Below are 21,084 nucleotides of genomic sequence, written 5' to 3'. Positions count from 1 at the left end.
GGAGGTACGACAATTCATATCCAGGGCCAAGCCAGCCAGTGAATCAATTTCAGCCTTCAAGTGTGCCTGGATTCCACTTACCTGATGTCAGGACACGTGAAGATTCAAGGACGTTCACCACAGCCACAAGTTTTTTTTGTTTTGTTTTTTAATGTTTTTTTGCTGTGGAATTAGTATCCACACTTTGTGAATATACTAATATGTATGCACAACACCATGGTCCTGACTGGTCCTGTTCGCTCTGTCTGGAGTGATGTTAGAAGGAACTGTAACTGCTGTTACCTACTGGGAAAAAAAAGAAAGAAAATTTTCTGTGAAGTGTGAAGCCTGTGACACATTCAGAAAGAGAGGAACTGTCTTCTTCTGTCACACAACTAGGCTGTCAAGCTAGGTTGTCAATCAGGTTGAACAGTGGATCACAATTTATAGCTTGCCAAAATATACATGGCCTGTACTGTACTTATTTTTTTTCAAGAACATTTCCTTTACTCTGATTCAGCTTATCTAGACATTTTTAGCAGTGCTGTGACTGCTTATTATTAAGTGTTGAATAGTAAGAACCAATCTGCATAATTTGTAATTGGTGGTCTGTGTTTGCCTACTGGTATTGTAATGTGCTAATTTTAAACGTTTATTCTGATAATGAATACTATGTTGCTAAGTACTAGAAATGTCAAATACCTGTCAGCAGAAAACAAGAACTGTTTCTGGTATCATTTTTTAGTTTGCATGAAATACCCTGAATAGATTTTGGCAATGCATCTTGTTGATTGTTTTTGCTTTTTTGTACTCAGTTTACCATATACTTGAATGTGTGAGAACCATTTGATTAGATGCCATTTATGATTAACTATAACAAAACTGATTTCACGTGAAAGCTTCTTCTATTTTCTTTTATTTGATATACAACATGGGTGGTTTGCATGCTTATGAGTGTCTCATATTGTGTGTTGAATGATGTCAGGGTGGAGATTATCAACATTTTTGATGGTAATGGGTGCTATCTTTCTGTGTGCTAATAATGTCATATATCTAATAACATAATAACAAATTGTATCTGATACCATTTTGTGGTCTATGACTATGACTGATTTTGAACCTTGCAGAAAGAAAAGAAAAAAACAATTGTCCTTTGAAACTTTTTGATTAAAAAACAAAACAAATATTTCTACTCATAAGGCCTAATTTGAGTAGATGCCATTCATCTCTGATTCATGTTATCAAAAAAGCATGGATTTCATGTGAAAGAGTATTCAACTGTCTTTCATTTGGTATATAATATCAGTAGTTTGCATGTTGGGAGTGTCTGATATTGAGTCTTGAATGACGCCAGTGTGGTGATTTTAGTGAAACAACGTTTTCCTCGAACTGATGAGTTAGCGCTGAGATATCATTATGAAAGGAAGCGTAGAGTACAGCCTTGTCACGTAGTCCCAAACCTAAAATATACATCCACAGCAAAATTGTCATCTTCCTCCTGCTCCTCTATATCAACAACAACAAAAACTGGCCGCTGATGCCTTGCTCTCAAGATATCAGTTTCCATCCCCCTCCACTTTCGTGCTTGGGGTGAGTCCTGTCAAGGTCTTTGGTATCGGCATAATCATGGGGAACTGTCATTGAAGGGATGTGGTGACTGTCTCCACTGCAAGGGGGACACAGTCTGGCTTCATGACTTAGCTATTATTGTCATCAGTTGGGGGTTTAATAGGTGGTGTCTAAAGTATGTTAAATCAGACCAGGCACTACTGAACTTCACCAAAAGTGACTCAGCAGCAGTGCAGGGTCTCCTCTGGTGTGTGGCCTCCTACTAACCTAACATTGATGGTGCCCTGTGGACAGCTGATGTTGGGACTGCAACAGAAAAACACAGGTGTGGAGGTGTATGGGGGACTCGGAAAGACCGGCATGTGAGTAATAAAGATGCTGGAACAGCAACAACAATAAAATTAAAGGACAATATCCAGCACAGTAACAGAAAGACCTCATACAAGGAGCACATTTACCCAAGACATCAAACACGAAAGAACCCAAAGGATACGCAATAATGGGTCCTGGTTCAGACAGATGGTCTCGGTGATCCAGGATGTAGACGATGCTTTGTGCTGAAATATTCAGCATGTGAACTGACAGCGAGGTCAAGGTAAGAAAGTAGTAGCGATAGTTGCGCCGCCCCACACAGTTGTTGAGCCAGGGGCAGTGGTGGTCAAAGGTCTGAAAGTTCAATTCTACTGCCATCAGTCAGGCAAGTGCAGAGAGGACTGCGTGCATCAAAACAACAAGTCTGAAAGGTTCAACCGACAGTAGTCTGTCAACCTGTCAGATAGACACTGTCAGTCTTTTCAGTCTGTCAAAAGTATGACAGTTTCAGATCGTGTGGTAATTTCAGTCTGTTAAACAAATGTAACCAAAATAATAATTCAAGTCTTTTTGAAAGTACCAGTCTATCATTATAAAAAAAAATATGGTGTTTTCAGTCTACTAATAAACCATGACAATCTAAAATCATAAATGATAATACTTGCTTTGCTTTTCTGATAACAAATTTCCTTCAAACTGATTGCTCCAAAAATCTTTTGACACAGCCTAAAATCCTGAAGAAAAAGGCATATGTCTAAGTCTTTTGTACTGACAACATTTTATTTAGAAAGTTAATGGTACAGAGACAGAAGGACAGCTTATTACCTAGTGATAAAATATAAGGAAATTATATAAGACTGTGTCATATCAAGCCATTTTCTTTCTCAGTAACTTTTCATTTTCACTGAAGTCCTTGAGGTTTTCTTGATTCTTTTTTCTTGGTTCTCTCTTTTGTTGCGCAGAGTCAGGAAAAGGAGGAGTTTGTATTATACTCCATGTTTGGTGTTAAATATACTTACCATGTCAAACTGATGCAAACTAGGCCTATTGGTTTGCTCTGCTTGGCCAAATTTCGCGCGGCTAACAGTGAAAAGACGGGCCCACCCGCTCTCAGCCAATCAAACGCCTCTAAAAACTATAAGCGCTTAATCATTCCGTGGCCATGAACAAAAATGCCCCATGAGAACCACGGCGGAGACGCGGGGACGGACGGGCGGGCATTCGAGTTTGACATGCTAAGTATATTTAACACCAAACATGGAGTATAATACAAACTCCTCCTTTTGGTGTCATATACTGTACCATGTCAAACTGATGCAGAATTTAAAGCAAATGGAGGAGGGCAACGCCTACTGGTTCATATGGGGAGCCCTTGTAACTGAGACGGCAGTGTTAGCCGCGACAAAGGAAATCCCCTTGGAACCGTCAGCCCTGGTCATACAGAAATTCCTGAGGTAGAAGTTGATGAAGGGATTCTCAGACCGCCAGAAGGCTGCCTCCAAGACATGCTGCGTTGGCACTGAGTGCTGGAAAGCAGCCGAAGTAGCTATGGCCCGCACTTCGTGTGCTCTGGGATGAAGACAGCTGATATCCCTGTGTGCATGAGAGTAGGCTCTACGAATGACTTGGGAAACCTGGCGGGAAATGGTGCCTGCAGCGATGTCTTTCTTGTAATTCTCATTGAGGGAGATGAGCAGACACCTCTGAGAAGAACGCCCATGGCGAGACCTATCCCAATAATATTTGAGACACCGAACAGGACAGGTGCCTATCCTCATCATCTTGGGCAAGAATATCAGACAAAGGTCTGACCCTCGGAGAGGGGGAAGGAACCTCAGGGTCTTGGTTCTTAGCCAGAAACTCTAGAAGGAAACGAATAGTGATGAAACCATCTCTGTGGAAGGCCAGATCTTGTGGCATTCCACTAAGCCCATGCAGCTCACTTCTACGCCTGCCTGTGGCCAGCCACAGAAGGAAAGTGGTCTTGAGGGTGAGGATGTCAAAAGGAATAGTCCCCAATGGTAGGAAGGGCTGTTTTCGAATGAAATCCAGCACCAGGAACAAGTCCCAGAGGGGCACTCTTCTGGGGTCTCTAGCTTCCTTCAGAGGGGCACCCCTAGCCACCTCTCTGAGCAGGCAATCCGCTTCAAAGGCGGAACCACCTAGCTGTTTGCATTGTGGTACAGAAGGCAGACCTGTACCCTCGCACAGAACTAGCAGACAGGATGAACCGAGGAGCAGAGAGCCAGAAAGTTGGCCAGCTGCATGCTCGTAAGGTTCGTAGGGGTAATGCCCTGAGCTGTACACCACCGCAACCATTTCTTCCAGCGAAAGTCATACAAAGTCTCCGTTCCCTGCCTCCTTGCTCTGGTGACTATGGAGAGGAGGTCAGAGGAGGCACACCCCTGGGTCAGCACAGCCAACACAGAGGCTGACCGAGGGGTCGAGGACTTCAATGGTGATGCTGACAGTTCCGACCGCACAGCAGCCATGCGTGCTGGTGGAGCAGTTGAGGATTGGAATGCGGAGTGCCCGAGCGAGGCTGCCTCAGCAGATGAGATTTGGTTTCAAGCTCCAGGGGTGGGAACATGTGTCAGGGACTGAAGGTCCGGAAACCAGGTCTGGGCTGGCCATTTCGGCGCAATGAGGATCGGCTGCGGGTGTTCCAATCTGTCTTTCCGTATCACCTTGGACAGAATTGGAAAGGGAGGAAACGCGGAGGCAATCAGACTGCTCCAATCTACAGAGAGAGCATCCACTGCCCACGCTTCTGGGTCGGCAAACGAAGAGACGGAAGTGGGAAGTCTCTTGTTGAACAAGGTCCACCATCGGCCGAAACCACTGTTCCCACACCCCCTGAAGGCTGTCCTTGTCCAGGGTGCACTCTGTGTGTATGACACTCTTGGACCTGCTAAGAGCATCTGCCAAGAAGTTGGTTTTTCCTGCTCAGTGTCTCGCTGAAAGTGCAATGCCCTTGCTGTGGCACCAACGGAGGAGAGCCTCAGTCCGCATGGAGAGGTCTGCCGAGTGCGCTCCCCCCATTTGTTCACATAACATGCGACCGTCGTCTTGTCCGTGAACAAGCGGATGGTCTTGCCAGTGGCCTCCCCCATGAAGTGCAGGAGAGTCCTGCGAACTGCCTCCAGTTCCAGAACATTGATGTGGCATAGGCGCTCCTCCGGGGACCAAGTCCCTGCTGCATAGAGTGAGTCCATGTGGGCTCCCCAGCCCAGGGAGGAGGCGTCTGTGAAGAGTGCCACCTGAAGAGTAGGTGGGGCTAAGGGCACCCCCTGTGTCCGAAGGGGGGTGATTAACCACTCTGATGTCACCTCGAGGAACCACTCGCCCAGACATATCTGGGTATCCCATGGCTGAGTGCTCTGGGACCGGCGTAACCTCAGTGCCCTCTGGAGAAGGCGCTTGAGAACCCTGTCCAGGGGAATGAGAGGTGCCGTGGACTCCATCATGCCCAAGAGGGAAGAAAGTGTCTGCGCTGTATCTTGGGAGGAGTGGCGCCAGTGGCTGAGGAGGCCTGCCAGACGGTCCCAGTGATCTGGCGCCAGAGAGACTATCATAGACCGCGTGTCGAATCTCATCCCTAAGAAGTCGAAGGACTGACGTGGGGACAGATCGCATATCTGCTGGTCCATGAGGAAGCCCAGTTGGGAGCAAAGGTCTAGGAGTCTGGCCGTATGACTCAGGCACAGGGCCTGCGACTGGGCCAGGATAAGCAAGTCGTCCAGGTACACACAGAGACAAATGGATTCCGAGCGGACGATGGACACCAATTCCCGCACCACCTTGGTAGACAGGAAAGGGGCAAGGGACAGACCAAATGGGAGGGCCGGGAACTGGAACCCCTTGTCCCTCCACACGAACCTCAGGTACCGACGGGATGCCGAATGGATGAGTATATGAAAATAAGCATCTTCCAGATCGATAGAGGTAGGCCAATCACCTTGTTGGATGGTCTCCCGAATCTGTGCCTGTGTGTCCATCTTGAATTTGATTTTGGGGAGGAATTTGTTGAGGGGGGACAAGTCCAAAACTGGTCTCCACCCTCCCGAGACCTTTGGAATCACCAACAACCAGCCGTAAAAACCGGGTCCCGGGTCCGAGAGTTGAGATATAGCCCCATGAGGAGTGGGTGCGATATCTCTTTTTCTAGGACGCTCTCCTGCTCCGTCGAGCTGGGCACCTAAGGAGGAGGAGTGGATCTTAGAGGGGGGAGGTCCTCCACCCAAGACAGCATGTACCCCGACTCTAGCACCGACATAATCCCGTCGTTGAGTCCCAGAGCACACCACTGATGTGCATGCCGGGACAAGTTTCCTACTTGGAGGGGCTGAACGACTGGCGGTGCTGAATCGGGGCCCAGTCATTGGGGGTGCTGCCTTCTGGCCTTGGGCATGGCCGGTCAGCTTGGACGGACCTAAGGTGGTTTATTCCTCTGCCACTGATTCAGCACACGCTGCCTTGACAGGCGGCGTGGTATATGGAGGGGCCCTGGTGGCCGGTCTCTTCAATGGCATAGAACCCTGGAGCCCATGAGAGGTGTGGGCCAAATATGAGGCCACCTCCCTGTTTGTCTCTGCCCTGTGGCTGACAAAATGGGGCGGGAACTGGCCGAAGAGGGAGTGCTGCTGTGCTGGGATGGACCGCAGGGCAGCCCTCTCCTCCACAGGAATGTTAGAGAGGCTGAAAATGGCATCACGCCGCGCTAGCACAGTATTGAAGTGAAGGCTGGTAGCTGTGTCTGCAGCTGCCGTGAGACCAGATGCTACCCTATTGCCAAAAGCGTGTAACCTCTGGTCGGTGAAGAGGCCCGGCGGGACAGAGGAAGGAGACCCCTTGTCCTGAGTAACCGGACACTGTTCCCACAGCTCATTGGCCCTGTGAAGGAACGTGTCGAAGGTGTACACCGTGGAAACCTCGAGGGGGCAGCGGCGGGCCAATTTGTCCCACTCTGCTAACGTTTTAAAGGATAGGTTAGCTGAAGTGGGGAAGGTGGTGCACTGTGAGACCAACATCCTGTTCTGTGCGGAGGGCTCTGCTCCGCTGTAGGCAGGGTGGTCCTGTGTGTACCAGGACCACACCCCTCCTTTGGAGGAATCTTTAAAAAACTTTCCCGGGGAAAAGACGCCCGGGGCAGAGAGGGACTCCCTTCCTGGAGGAGGGATGGAAGCAGCACCCCTGACAGTGCGGGCTGACTTATTAAGCCATACCTGCACCATTTCTGGCACTCTGAGTTGCCTTGTGGTTCTGGAGTTAGAGTCACATGGCGTAAGGAGGGTCAAGGGTAACAAAGTAGCCTGAGGGACTGATTCGGCATACGTGACCCTATTGGGGAGGGTCAGTTCGAGCTCGGCAAAGTCCGAGTTTCGTTCAGGCTGGTCCCTAGGGAGGCACGGGCTCAATCTGTCCCCCCTGGGATGTGGGCGAAGAGTGCTCATCTGCTTGTTCGTCCTCATCCGAAGACATGGGCTCCCACTCTTGTTCGCAGTCCATCCCCTGCTGGGTGCCATCCCAAGTGGATGTACCCACTGGGGCGTCCTGTGAGCTGTGGTCAGCCCAGCGGGATGAGCTGGTACGATCCCGAGCCGGGACCATGGCCGCCACTGTTATGTCCTTGACACCTGAAGCGGGTGGGGAGCGTGTGGACCGTAGGTCCAACCATGCTTGGGATGGTGGGTGCCATACCTTTTCAGAGAGGGCGTCCCTGGATGCAAGAGTGACCCACGAGTGCTGTATGGGGACAAACACCCACTCATCTCACTGTAGGACCGAGGGCTGGGCAGGTGGGGACTGCCGGCTCCGCCGGGCCGAGTAGGGCCCCTGGGCAGCCGTCGGTCCTGACAAGGAGGCCGTTGTAACCGTGGAGGTCGCCTGTGGGTTGACAGAGGCCTGATTTGTGGACAGAGTGGCAATATTGGTCGAGGAGCTCGACCTGACCGACAAGAAGTCGATCCCACTTGTCGGGGCTGTGTGTGTCACCCTGTGAGATGTGCTGGGTTGGGTCTGGTGGGGAGCGGACAAGGGGCTGGCCCTTTGTGCTCCCGGCAACCCAGTGTGCACCCTAGGTGCGCCCCAGTACGGGTAGAATGGGGGTAACTACCCGTGGGCACCAGCCATACTGTGACCCGAACCCCAAGGGTCACTGGTGCGTTGACCTCCATGAAGGGAACAACCTGGCCAAGTCGGAGGGAGGTCAGGTCCGACTTGGGTGTCAGTCCCGCCCGAAGACGAGCGGGCTGACTGCCCGGAACCGCCTGACACGCACGGGCCTCCCCCAGCAGGGGAGACCGGCCGGATAGCGGGAAGACCTGCAGAGCAGGTTGCCACGCGCCCCGAATCCCCTCCCGTGGGGAGACTGGGGTGGCTTGGCCCGGGGTGGGCAAAGTAGAGATCCCCCCCCGGAACCAAATTTTTCTCCCCCCCCAAAAGGAGGTGGGGGAGGGGGGTCGACAGAGGAGGGAGGAGGGGGAACAACAATGGGGCACGTGAGGGCCGTCTCCGAGTGGGGACCCGGGTAATGGCCGGGCGCGGCCTCCCCTTGGGAGTCCGCGCCTAGCTGCGAGTCCCCACAGCACGGAGATGACTTGCCATTCACCCTTCTCCCTGCCTCGCGCTGGGACACCTCGGGAGGCGACGCTCGTACCTCTTTCCCCCCGGTCCCCTTCATGACCGTTTTACTGGTACGAAAGTCGCCTCCGCGATCAGCGTCTAACGACGCATCGCCGCGGTCCGTATCGGGAGGAATCATGAGCTCCGGGCCTGGGAGAGTCTCTTACCGAGTCTCAATCCCAGCATCATGATCCCCTGCCTTCGTGGTATGGCACACGAGGCATGGAACCCGCGCTTAGGCACCCAGCGAAAATCCGACCCCCAACAGAGAAAGGAAAGACAGGATCGACTTAGAGGCAGAAAAAATCAAACGAATCGAGGGTGCCGAGTCGAATCGAGTACACAGAATGTAAGAATACAATAAACACAAGCCGCATGCAACAAAATAAGGCCAAAAGGATACGCTGAACAGCCGAAAAAAGCGTAAGACGAGACAAAGCGTAAACCTGACAAGATGGCGTGGAGAGCCTTGGCCAAAGGAATGATTAAGCGCTTATAGTTTTTAGATGCGTTTGATTGGCTGAGAGCGGGTGGGCCCGTCTTTTCACTGTTAGCCGCGCGAAATTTGGCCAAGCAGAGCAAACCAATAGGCCTAGTTTGCATCAGTTTGACATGGTACAGTATATGACACCAAATATAATCTTTCCTCTCATCCCTCCCCAAAGCAATTTATTGTTTCATGGCTCAAGCACTCAGTAGCAACAGGACAAAGAACTGTACCCTGACCCATGTAAATACACACAAAGTGTGCAGTGACACACACATTGACACACATGTATACTACACACACACACAGTGGCACACACACCTGGCACACACACATATACTCACACAGTCAATACTCAAATTCACACTGGTCACATCTATCCATAATTTTAAGGAAAACATACAATGGTGCTAACACTGATCCTGTATCACATGTACTGTTCATGAGTACTTCTTGTGCAAATTAATGTCATGGAGTTTCCTTGTACTCCTGTGTCAGGCTTTTATTTCATATCTGGTTAGCAGACACTCACTGACTCAGGCTGACTGACCTCTATGCAGTTATTGCAGACGCTGCAGTGAGAGCAGCGAGGAGGCCGATAAAACTGGCAGGTCGTGCACCACTTCATGCGAACCACCACACCCTTGATTTCCACATTCTTGTACAGGGGCGCTCGGAAATCATCGTTCACTTGCTCATCTTCTCGGGCTGGGCAGGAAAAAACAAGCACATGTCATGATTATAAATATTTGTAATTGGTGACTGCTAAATTCAGTAAAGTATCTTTAGATGCAAACATAACTGCAGAAACAAATAATAATTGAAATAAATAGAATTTAGGCACATGTCCCGCATTAATTTCATGAAAAGCTCAATGCAAATATATGCGTGTCTGTATGTGCCTATGTGTGTATAGTGGCACAGTGTGTATGTCAGTGAGTATCTATGTTCACAGAAGACTACAGTGACCTTAAGGCTTAGCTTGAAGTCACCTCTTCAGTAAAAGTGATGTCTTACTTGGGTTTGACAGTCGATGATGACAGCATCATGAGTATATGTGTAGACAATAGGGAGGTTGTGCAGACCCACTTTCGTCAGATTTTCATCCGGATTCCTTGGCTATTCTTAGCATGCACAACTCCTTTTCCTTTTTGTCCAAGTCACCAAAGCTTAAATTTTGTTGTGGAAATTGCTGTTCTGCTGGAAGGATTTTGAACATTTTCGGTGACTATTTTTGCAAATTTACAAGATATATAGTTTTATAATTACACCTATTATTTGATTTAGTCTTCAATGTTTACTTTCAACGTGTTTCTTGTCATATGTCTGCCACTATGTATTTGAACTGATCCATTTATAAACTCTGCTGAAAAAATGTCTGAACAAAAGTGCACACCCAGAGAAGCCTGTTATGGCGGTGGGCTGCGCATGTTGTCACATGACCTACTTCTCGCACTGCCAGCAATGAATAGACCACCATGAAAGCCGGCTACACAATTTCCCTAAGAATAATAATATGCACACTGCTAATGGCATGTGCCTCTACATCTGTGTGTGCCCACCTGGCATACATTTGTCTTGATGTTCAATCAGTCCACGTGTACAGTTGGTCTGGCCCATGACTTCTGCTTTTGGTCCCTTACTTTTGCCTGAGACTACCTTTGTAGATGTGTGTAAAATCCAGAAAATCCAGAGCAAAGTCATGTCAAATGCTAAAATCATAAAAGTCAAATAAAATCAGACGATGTCTGGTTGACCTTTCTACCTTTCGGATAGACACCAGGATCCATAAATGTGGTCAGCGACAGGTTGAGAAGGACAAAAACTGTCAACAGTCCTGAGTAAATTGGAATGCCATAGGTGTAAGTCTCCAACAAGTACCGACATCTGAAAAAAGAAAAAAAAAAGTTGGATTCAATTCACTCTCACCTCACAAATAATCAGTTACATTCACAATAACAATACAGTAATAATGGCAAATTAACTGAAAATCTGTAATCATAATAAAAACTAAAACAAGAGAGGCAAGGCCTTAACAAGACTCACTTGTGATACACTTAAAAAAAAAAAAATCTAATCATGTGTTCTGTATTTGTTATTATAAAGCTTCGGGTTTAAAAAAAAAAAAAAAAAAAAAAAAAAAAAAAAAAAAGTCCTGAAGGCAGATTCGAACCCTGCGTGTTCAGGTGAGAAGAAACTGTCTTACCCAATATACTATCATGGCTCCTTAACTGAGGTTCAAAAATTTAACATTTAATTTTAAACATGCTTTTTTAAGGGCGATAAATTGATTGTGGTATTCGCAGTGAGAGCACTGTTTAAATCATATTATTCTGGTGTATCTTGGGCATTCAAAAAATCTTTAAGGGCAATTAAAAATTCTTTTTAAGTCCACAGTAAAAGAGATGTGGCTGTCCCCACAATCACACTGCAACATTTAGCCGTTTTCTCTGGATCTTGATAGATGTACACGTTTATAGTTACATCCGCAGGGAATGTACAACATGGTCGATTCAATTTCTCTTTTATGTTCATTCTAGTTTAATAGTTTTAAAGTTGATATGAAAATTGAGTATTTTGTTAAACTAATAACATGTAGAGCCAAATACAAGTACTTCTAAAAGTTGTATGAAGTGAAAAGGACTTCATTTTGAGAAAAGTCAAGTCTGGAAATTTTTTCGTTTCATCAAGGGTATTAACTCTCATGGTTTATTATTTTTAACGGTGAATTCCGACTGATTTTGCTGATATCTTTATGGCAGTTTGGGGCATAATCCAGTAAGTGATGAGGCGTTCACAAATCTTTCACTGAATAAATATTTAACGGTCTCCTTCTCCAACTTTCCATCACATGTTATCATGTATTGTCGATTGAATATAGAACTGAATGGGCAGGTCAACAACTTGAAACAAAATGGTGTCCTTCACGTTCGCGAGGATTATGAGCACGCGCTTTGAATATGTATAAATATGCGTACACAACTGATTTTTGCCCATGACCTTCAGGGCTCAGCCAACAGATCTATAAAGTCCACTCGTAGTACTGATTTTAGTATTTTTCCGAAAAAGACCACTTGGGCGAATGAACATAGTGTAAGCCCTATACACGAGTAAAACACACAAGCTTTTTTTGTATTGAGTATAATTTCAAAATGTAATGTTTAAGATGAGAAAGATCAGTTTAAAGGAAATTAACCTCCCTAGCATTAATTACAGATTAATTTATCTTTTTTACTATCTGCACCAAAGACATGCACCAGAAATATATCTTCCATGCTTAGCAAAAGAAGTGCCTGTTTGAACAAAAAATGATAAAAAAAAAATTACTGCTCTTGTTGCTGTGTCAGAATATCAGATCAAAGTGCCAAGTTTAGAGAATTAAAAAAAAAAATATATATATATATATATATAACAGTAAATTTATTTTGCATATAATCTGGCTTCTTTTTTATTTCTTTGTGCCCATCCCAGAGGTGCAATATTGTTTTAAACAAGATGACTGGAAAGAACTGAATTTTTCCTATTTTTATGCCAAATTTGGTGTCAACTGACAAGGTATTTGCAGAGAAAATGGCAATGTTAAAGTTTACCACGGACACATAGACACACACACACATACACACACACACACAGACAGACAACCAAACACCGGGTTAAAATATACTCACTTTGTTTACACAAGTGAGTCAAATAAAAGAAGCAAAGATTCACATGGATAACTTGCATTAAAGACACAAAATGAGGGAATGAGAGATACACTGCAAAAGCATACATGTATGAAAAAAAAAATCCATGTTCAACTCATTTTATTTATTAAAAGCAAAAGCAAAAATTCCTGCACTGTGTGTGTGTGTGTGTGTGTGTGTTAGTGCGGTTATTCCAGTATAAATCATTGAAGAATAGTTAATACATCATTACATGCAATAACTTGAATAAGAATTAAGATGCGTTAATCATCAAGAACCCCCCCCCCCCCATTATTTTCTTAACTGTCTGTAAACATTCTCATGATTCTGTGCGCATTTATCAGTATTATTTACTATTAATGCATGTTTTGCATGTGTAACTGTAAGGTGCAATTGCACACATGACTTATTTATGTCATTTATATTGTACATGTGTGTGTGTGAGACCGTGTGTGTGTGTGTGTGTGTGTGTGTGTGTGAAGCATGTGTGCAATGCCCATTTGGATCAAACCAGCTCAGTCTATGACGTTTTCTCCCCAATAATGCATGATAATTAATTAAACTTGAACAAAATGCAATTTACCTCTTCAGTATCATTTAATATTCATTAGAATCGAGGTCTGAAATCCAGAATCATACAGAAATCTGAACTTGAAGTACTTTCTTTACTGTGATTAACAAACTACAGCTAAATAATGAAAAAACTGAACTGTTGCTTGCTTGCCCCAAGAAATTTATGAACCACCCGTCTCTCCCTCATTCTCTTCTGGTAAACAACACTGTTATTCCAGTCTCCCAATCAGTGAGCCTCTGCGTCAGTCTTGACCACAGTATGTCATTACAGCAGCACATTTCAAACATTTGCAAATCAGCTTATCTTGAGTTGCGAAGAATTAGTTCTATTCCCCACTTCCTGTCTGTGAAAGAAACAGAAACATTAGTCTGTGCTTTTGTTTTGTCAAGCATTGATTACTGCAACTCTGTTCTTGTCAGCATTCCAAACACTTCACTTGATAAACGTCAAGGAGTTCAGAACAATGCTGCTTGACTTATTTTCAGATCCTTCAAATTTGAACATTGTATGTATGTTACTCCCCTCTTCCACTCTCTTCAAAGAGAACTGCATACAAGCTTTCTGCCCTGTAGTTTTCTGCCCTCTCAAGCTCTGGTCCTCGCTACCTCTCTGACCTCCACGAAGTGTACATTCCAACTCGTCACATTCATTCTGCCTCTGATACCAGGCTGTTAAAAATCTGTTGAAAAGAAGAAGCAACAGGTACAGAGATCTTTCTCTTTACAGGCCCCATCATTGTGGAACAAACTGCCAGAAAAAATGCAATATTCTGTCTCAATGAAATCTTTTATGCTTGCTCTGAAAACACAACTTTTCCAACAATCGTAATTTTTCAGAGCTGGTCTTGGTACGATCTGGTTTTAAATGCATGCTTTATTGTGGAGAAGCTGTTTGCCATGGGTGTGTGGTGGGGCGCTAGCGAGTATCCGTGCATTCGTGTGTTTGTGCGTGCTTGATTGCGTGTTGCAGGGATGCATTTTCTGGAGGGCGTCATTAGTGGATGGGTGGTTTCCAATGTTCAGGTGCATGAGTGTATTCTATTTCTAGCTTGTGCTTCTGTGTGTGTGTGCATGTGCATGTGTGTGTGTGCATGTGTGTGTGTGTGTGTGTGTTCTGGAACACTTCTGTGTGCGTGTTTGTGGGGGTTGGGGTGGGGGTATTGATGGGGGAAGCGGGGAGCTGGGAACAAAATGTAAAGCACATTATTGAGCAGTATTTCTACGGAGACATGTTATATAAATGTCCATTATCATTATCAACAAAACTTGTATGTATATATATATATATATATATATATATAATTTATATGATTGTAATTTTGTATAATGTAAGCAAGCATTATGATTATATCTATTAACTAAAATTATTTGTTCCAATAAAATTATTTGTTCAAGACCATAATAAATGTTTAAAATAAACTTATGTATTACACTACTAGTACTACCATCAAAAAGGCATCATGCATACTTGTTTAAGTGATGATATTGATAAATGTGCACATTTTCCACACATTATACCTGATTATGGACAGGGTTCATTTTAAATGGTCATGGGCCCTTGATGAAAATGACCTATGAAAATGAAATGACAGGGGGTACAAACTACAATGCACACTGATGACTGATGTTGTTTTTTTATATCTTGTTCATTGTTCAGTCTGCTTACATTTTGTATCATGTAAGTATATATATTTATATTCTAACTGTTAGTGTTATTGTAAATACTCTGTCTATGTACAAGCATCAGTCTGTATTATTTATTACATTATTATTTACAATGAAAAGGACAATCAAAATGACTTAGGTGTTACTGTTCCACTGCTGCAGTAGCTACATGGTTAAATCCATAGACTTCGATTTTGAAACTGAAGGTCATGGATTTGATCCCATTATAACCACCAGACAGATTAATCGAGATCTTTCAGATCTCCCTGGTCAAAATAAGTAAATGTAAAGACTATAAGTTGTCTCAATTTCTCTCGAGTGTATGTGTGTGTGTGTGTGTGTGTCACAACTCATGACAATCTCGTGTGGACTGTTTTGTGTATTACCTTCCCCATTTACCCTTTCCCATTCGAGCATTCGTTTAGTGTGTGTTAGCTCCCGGTTGTGTGTTTTTTACGTGCAATCGGGGAGTCTCGCTTGTGTGTTTGTGTCACTGCTGAGCAGAGTTTAAAGGCTCTCTGTTCTGTCAGTGGCACTTCTCTAGGCTTTGCGCCCACGGCCTTCTTGGAGGAAGGTCGTGCCTGTTTGGTTCGGGGCTTTTTGCCCAGTTGGTTGGCACCTTCATATGAGGATCACTTTTCTTCCTGGTGGCCATGCTTCTATGTTCTGTGTGCTCCAGCTCAGAGGGAGTGCCCTGCTGGACGTGTCTCCTCTTTGTTTTTTTTATTTCCAGCGTCAGGGTAGTGGTACCCAGTTGGCAGTTTGCAGCATTCCACTTCCTGTGCCATCTGTCCTTCAGCCTGTGTTGGCCGGGCAGCGTTGTCGCTCCAGCTGCTGCTGACTGCTCTTCTTGCCCTCTTCTCATCACTGTTGTCGTTTGTGCAACAGCTTCGTTTTCTTCAGTCTTCGTTGTCCACGTCATCGTTTGTTTATTTTATCATCTGGTGTTGTGCAGAGTGTTTCAGGTTTTCTTTATCAACTGTCCTGAGTGCACAACATTCTTCAGACTGTTTTTTTTCGCTGGAAGGACGTGTCTTCCAGCTCTGTTTTTTTTTTTTTTTTTGTGGGTTATTTATCCATTCTGTTGTCGTTTAAGTGTATCAGTTGTTGTGGCTGGGATTGTGGTTAGTTTTATTTGGCAAGTTCTGTGTGTGACTGAATAAATGTATGTAAACCCTGAATTATTTTAGGCTGTGTTTGTGTTGTCAGGGTGTTAGTGCTGGGTTGGGTAGGGGTTTCTAGTCCGCTCTCTTATAGCGCGTGACAAATGGTGGAGATGCGGGGTACTTAGGTTAGTTAAGGTGGGGGAGGGTGTGACGTCTTGTTTGTTTTTCATTATTTTTTTTAAGATGAAGTTTTACTGAGTAGTGGTTGAGTTCCTTTTGAACTTTATTCAAAGTACACTGATGTTACTGCCTGTTAGTGGATAAATGTTAAAATATTTTTTTGTAACCAATTGCCGATTGAACTTAGATATTCATCTTTCTTTTGTTTTGGTTATGTCACCCAGACCAGTGGTGAGCTTCTTTAAATCTGTCATACAACTGTTGTTGTTTTTCAGTCATTGTCAGACAGCCAAACTGATTTTGAATAATGCTTTCATTGACAGGAAAGTGGTATGGTAATCTCCCTTGGTTTGGTTTGTGAGTCATGTTAATTTTTGTGGGATATCGCTCATGCCAGTTTTGAGTACTCCTTTGTGCATGTCATTTTTCTGTGTTGCCATTTACCCTGTGTTGGGTTCTGGTTGTAGGACCAGAGGCGTTTTTGTTCGGTACTGTCATGTGCCGTTCGGGGGTTTGGGGCTTTTTGCCCAATTGGATGGCACCCTGATGTGAGGATTGTTTTTCCTCCGGGTGGCCAAATTCTGTGTTATCCGTGTTTCTGTGTTTGCCATTTTACCCTAAAGTATGGGTTCTGGTCGCAGTACCAGAGGCGTTCTTTTGGTTCAGTTCTGTCTTGTGTTTGTCTTTGGGAGTCACCCTTTACCTACCTTTCTGACTGTCAATAGATATTAACTTTATTTTCAACATGTATCATTTTGTTTTCAACAGATGTTTCATTTTCAACATGTATTTTTTATTTCAACTATTAAATGTGGATATTGCTGACTAAATTTAGTTCTTTCTATTGAAATGGGATTACATGAACTTAATTTTCTTTTGTTCTTAACCATCAGCATTATCTTAAAACATAAAAGCTTTAACTTTACTGTAGGATTAGCAACAGTTCAGCACTGCAATGCCTTTTGTCCCTGTATGGACTTTTGCAACATGGAAGTGGGATGTCTGTTGTGCCAAATGTCTTGTCATTCATTGTGACTGTTTTGTTTGTTCCAAATTTAAAATTTGAACTTATGTGGGGGGTATTGTCACAACTCATGACAATCTCGTGTGGACTGTTTTGTGTATTACCTTCCCCATTTACCCTTTCCCATTCGAGCATTAGTTTAGTGTGTGTTAGCTCCCAGTTGTGCGTTTTTTACGTGCAATCGGGGAGTCTCGTTTGTGTGTTTGTGTCACTGCTGAGCAGAGTTTAAAGGCTCTCTGTTCTGTCAGTGGCACTTCTCTAGGCTTTGCGCCCACGGCCTTCTTGGTTCGGGGCTTTTTGCCCAGTTGGTTGGCACCTTCATGTGAGGATCACTTTTCCTCCTGGTGGCCATGCTTCTATGTTCTGTGTGCTCCAGCTCAGAGGGAGTGCCTTGCTGGACGTGTCTCGTCTTTGTTTTTTTTAAATTTTATTTCCAGCATCAGGGTAGTGGTACCCGGATGGCAGTTTGCAGCATTCCACTTCCTGTGCCATCTGTCCTTCAGCCTGTGTTGGCCGGGCAGCGTTGTCGTTCCAGCTGCTGCTGACTGCTCTTCTTGCCCTCTTCTCATCACTGTTGTTGTTTGTGCAACAGCTTCGTTTTCTTCAGTCTTCGTTGTCCACGTCATCGTTTGTTTTTTTTGTTTTTTTATCATCTGGTGTTGTGCAGAGTGTTTCAGGTTTTCTTTATCAACTGTCCTGATGCACAACATTCTTCAGACTGTTTTTTTTTTTTCGCTGGAAGGACGTGTCTTCCAGCTCTGTTTTTTTTGTGTGGGTTATTTATCCATTCTGTTGTCGTTTAAGTGTATCAGTTGTTGTGGCTGGGATTGTGGTTAGTTTTATTTGGCAAGTTCTGTGTGTGACTGAATAAATGTATGTAAACCCTGAATTATTTTAGTCTGTGTTTGTGTTGTCAGGGCGTTAGTGCTGGGTTGGGTGGGGGTTTCTAGTCCGCTCTCTTATAGCGCGTGACAAATAGTGGAGATGCGGGGTACTTAGGTTAGTTAAGGTGGGGGAGGGTGTGACGCTCTCTTATAGCGCGTGACAGTGTGTGTGTGTGTGTGTGTGTGTGTGTGTGTGTTTATTTCTTATAAATCTAGTTCCACATTATATGAGAAAGATCAAATTCACATGTTAAGATCCTGTAATCTGTGTCAGTGTTTGCCGGGCTATGACTTGTGCCAGTTATGGAAACTTGAACATGTTCAGTATCTAAAGTTTCCTTGAAAAACTGAACATATCCAGTATCACTGTACTTCCTCGAAAAACAACTTAGTATGGCTGCTTGTACAGCTGGGTAAAATTATTCATACACTGATACAGATTAAAGTCTACTTGAATATTAAAGTGAATGTGGCAGCTGCAGCCCACAAACACATCAGGTAGAAATGGCCCACAAACACATCAGGTAGAAATGGCCCGCAAACGCATCAGGAAGAAAAGAAAAAGCAAGAGTGTTGAAACAGATTCATCAAGTCTGGCCTGACTTTTTTTCCCCCCCAAGACCCCTTTTTTCTGAAAATCTATAATTCCACTTTGATGATTTAATGATCGAGCACACACACACACACACACATTCACAAACACACACAAATAATGAATCATACACATGCAATATACATGTATATAATTATTATATATATACACTGACAAGTTTTTCTTAATGTACACACTCACATGTATACGAACACACACTCCTGCACACTACCAACACCAGCAATTAGTTAAGAAGTGGATTAATGGGTGTTTTAAATGAAACAGCAATAACCCATAACCCATAACTTTTTGGGGGGGATTTGGGTTTTTTTTTTAATTCTCAGAATTCATCCACAGAATTACTTATCAATAGTCAAGTGAGCCACTGATCAATGGTACCTTTCTTAAGCATGAAAGCTGTGGTTTCAGTGTGTGTGTGTGTGTGTGTGTGTGTGTGTGTGTATGTGTGTGTGTGTTTGTGTGTGTAGGATGTATGTGTGCGTGTGTGTTGTGCCAGTGCATGCACAAATATGCATGCTTCTAACAGAAATCAATTTCACATTACATGCTAATCCATTTCAGATGTGATCCATTCATAACTGGCAAATACATACCTGTGTGCACAAAAACTTGAGGCTAAAAGAGAGCACAATTATGATAATTAAGCAAAACTTTCCCCACTCTTAAAGTGCTGAACCCTTTCAGATCAGATAAAGTATCTAATTAATTTTGATCGTACCAGATACTGGCAACTGAAATGTGAACTGAGATTAAGTGAATCAAATGCATGTTTTATCTAGTCTCATTTCGATTCTCATTCTGGGTGATCAAACGAAGCCGCATAAATCATATTTTTCATTCATCAGAGAATAATGGGCTCCCAGAGATCCTGGCTTTGACGTTGCCTCGCTGAAACGATCAATTCACAAACGAAAGCAACACAAACAATACCAATATTCATTTGGTAAAACTAAAAGTGACAACTGATTGATTCTGTAAGAAAATGATGACCCACATCATGTTGATTTTGGACTTACAAGTCACAAATATACTCACACAAATGCAAAATACAGCCCTGTACATCCTATGACAAGTGACCAGGCTAGTGTAGCTGGAATTATCTTCGTTGAACATTCGCACCGAGCCATCGCAAATCTCAGTTCCGCAGAAATGAACACATTTCAATCAGCCTCTGTACCATGGAAACACATTGAAGATGGCATCATTTGTCTTCAACCGGCTTACGTCGTACAGGTACACATCTGCATCCGCGAATGAAAATATTCATTATTAACTGGTTTACATTTCAAATCGAGTTCATATTGTGATAAACTGCTGTCAAAATTATTGAAATGTAAAACAAAATCACAAACATGTATGCTTTAAATTTGTCTTTCTCTCTCTCTCTCTCTTTTTTTTTTTTTTTTAATTCACAAACTAGCAAAATAGTGCGTATGGATATGGAAACAAAATTTGTGTGCGCGCGCATGTAGGCAAAATGCCGGTACACTTCCTGATGCACCTCGATGCTCAAAGAAGCAACGGAGGAAGGGGGTGTGGTTGGTCCGGATTCTGTCTATATAACGCTGTGACACAAGCATATACTTTATAATCCGTTGTGCTATTGATTTTCGCGAATTAATCCAAAATGGCACTCACGAAAGTTGACATGATTAAATGCACGGTGATTAACAGTATCCAGAATAAATGAGAGCGCTTATCGCACATGCAGTTAGTTCCATTAATGAACATCACTTACAACCAATGACAAAATGTATCATGCATGGCTCTGCGTGTGCGATCGTGTGTGTGTGTGTGTGTGTGTGTTCGAGCATGTGCACCTCAGTGTGTAATAGTGTAGTACATATCCTTGAGGGTGTGTATTGTGGGCCCCAGTAAAAGCTAGGTTTTGGTCCAGTCACCCACGTGCACAGATCACTGAGCAATGCTCAAAACCTGATCAATTGACTTTTCATTATAATGATTCATTTGGTTTGATCAGTCTCAGCTTCGATTCAATCATTGCGTGTTTCTATTGCCGGATAACCTTGCGCGTAAAAGAGTCTCGTACCCAAATATGCGTCGTTTGGTTGTCAGCTGCAGGCTGGGTCGTGGTCTGTAGCGTTCCTGACAAAGACATTTCAGTTTTCATCATGCCGCCACCAACAACCCAAAAACTGATCAAGACTACTGCGCTGAAGAACGTTCAGTTGCCCAGGCTGTTTTTATCATTTATCAATTAGCCTACTTGCCTTCTATGTCACTGATTTTTAGTTTTATATATCTGTGTTAGTCACTAGTTATTGCATGGCGTTGCTGAAGCACTTATTTGGTAGGGCATCCTAGGCCTGAGTAGTGCGTAAGTTTGGCCGGTCAGTGCATGCGTACTTTGTCAGGCATCTA

At 44.1% G+C, this 21,084-nt stretch overlaps 1 protein-coding gene across 1 annotated transcript in view; it reads right to left on the bottom strand.

The window, feature by feature from the left end:
- The window catches only part of LOC143274692 (palmitoyltransferase ZDHHC5-B-like), a 54,493-nt gene extending 34,602 nt beyond the window's left edge, over positions 1-19,891 (bottom strand). Inside the window, exons 1-4 of the mRNA XM_076578581.1 lie at positions 19,738-19,891; positions 10,737-10,858; positions 9,522-9,679; positions 2,042-2,214 (exon numbers count right to left, since the gene is read on the bottom strand). Coding sequence (XP_076434696.1) covers positions 2,042-2,214; positions 9,522-9,679; positions 10,737-10,858; positions 19,738-19,829 — 545 coding nt within the window. The 5' untranslated portion in view covers positions 19,830-19,891. The remainder of the gene's footprint in view (positions 1-2,041; positions 2,215-9,521; positions 9,680-10,736; positions 10,859-19,737) is intronic.
- Positions 19,892-21,084: the final 1,193 nt, after the last annotated feature.

The sequence above is a fragment of the Babylonia areolata genome, chromosome 29 (assembly GCF_041734735.1).
Source record: "Babylonia areolata isolate BAREFJ2019XMU chromosome 29, ASM4173473v1, whole genome shotgun sequence".
Taxonomy (NCBI): Eukaryota; Metazoa; Mollusca; class Gastropoda; order Neogastropoda; family Buccinidae; genus Babylonia; species Babylonia areolata.
Note: the sequence above shows the minus strand (reverse complement) of the source record. Positions and strands in the feature narration are given on the sequence as shown.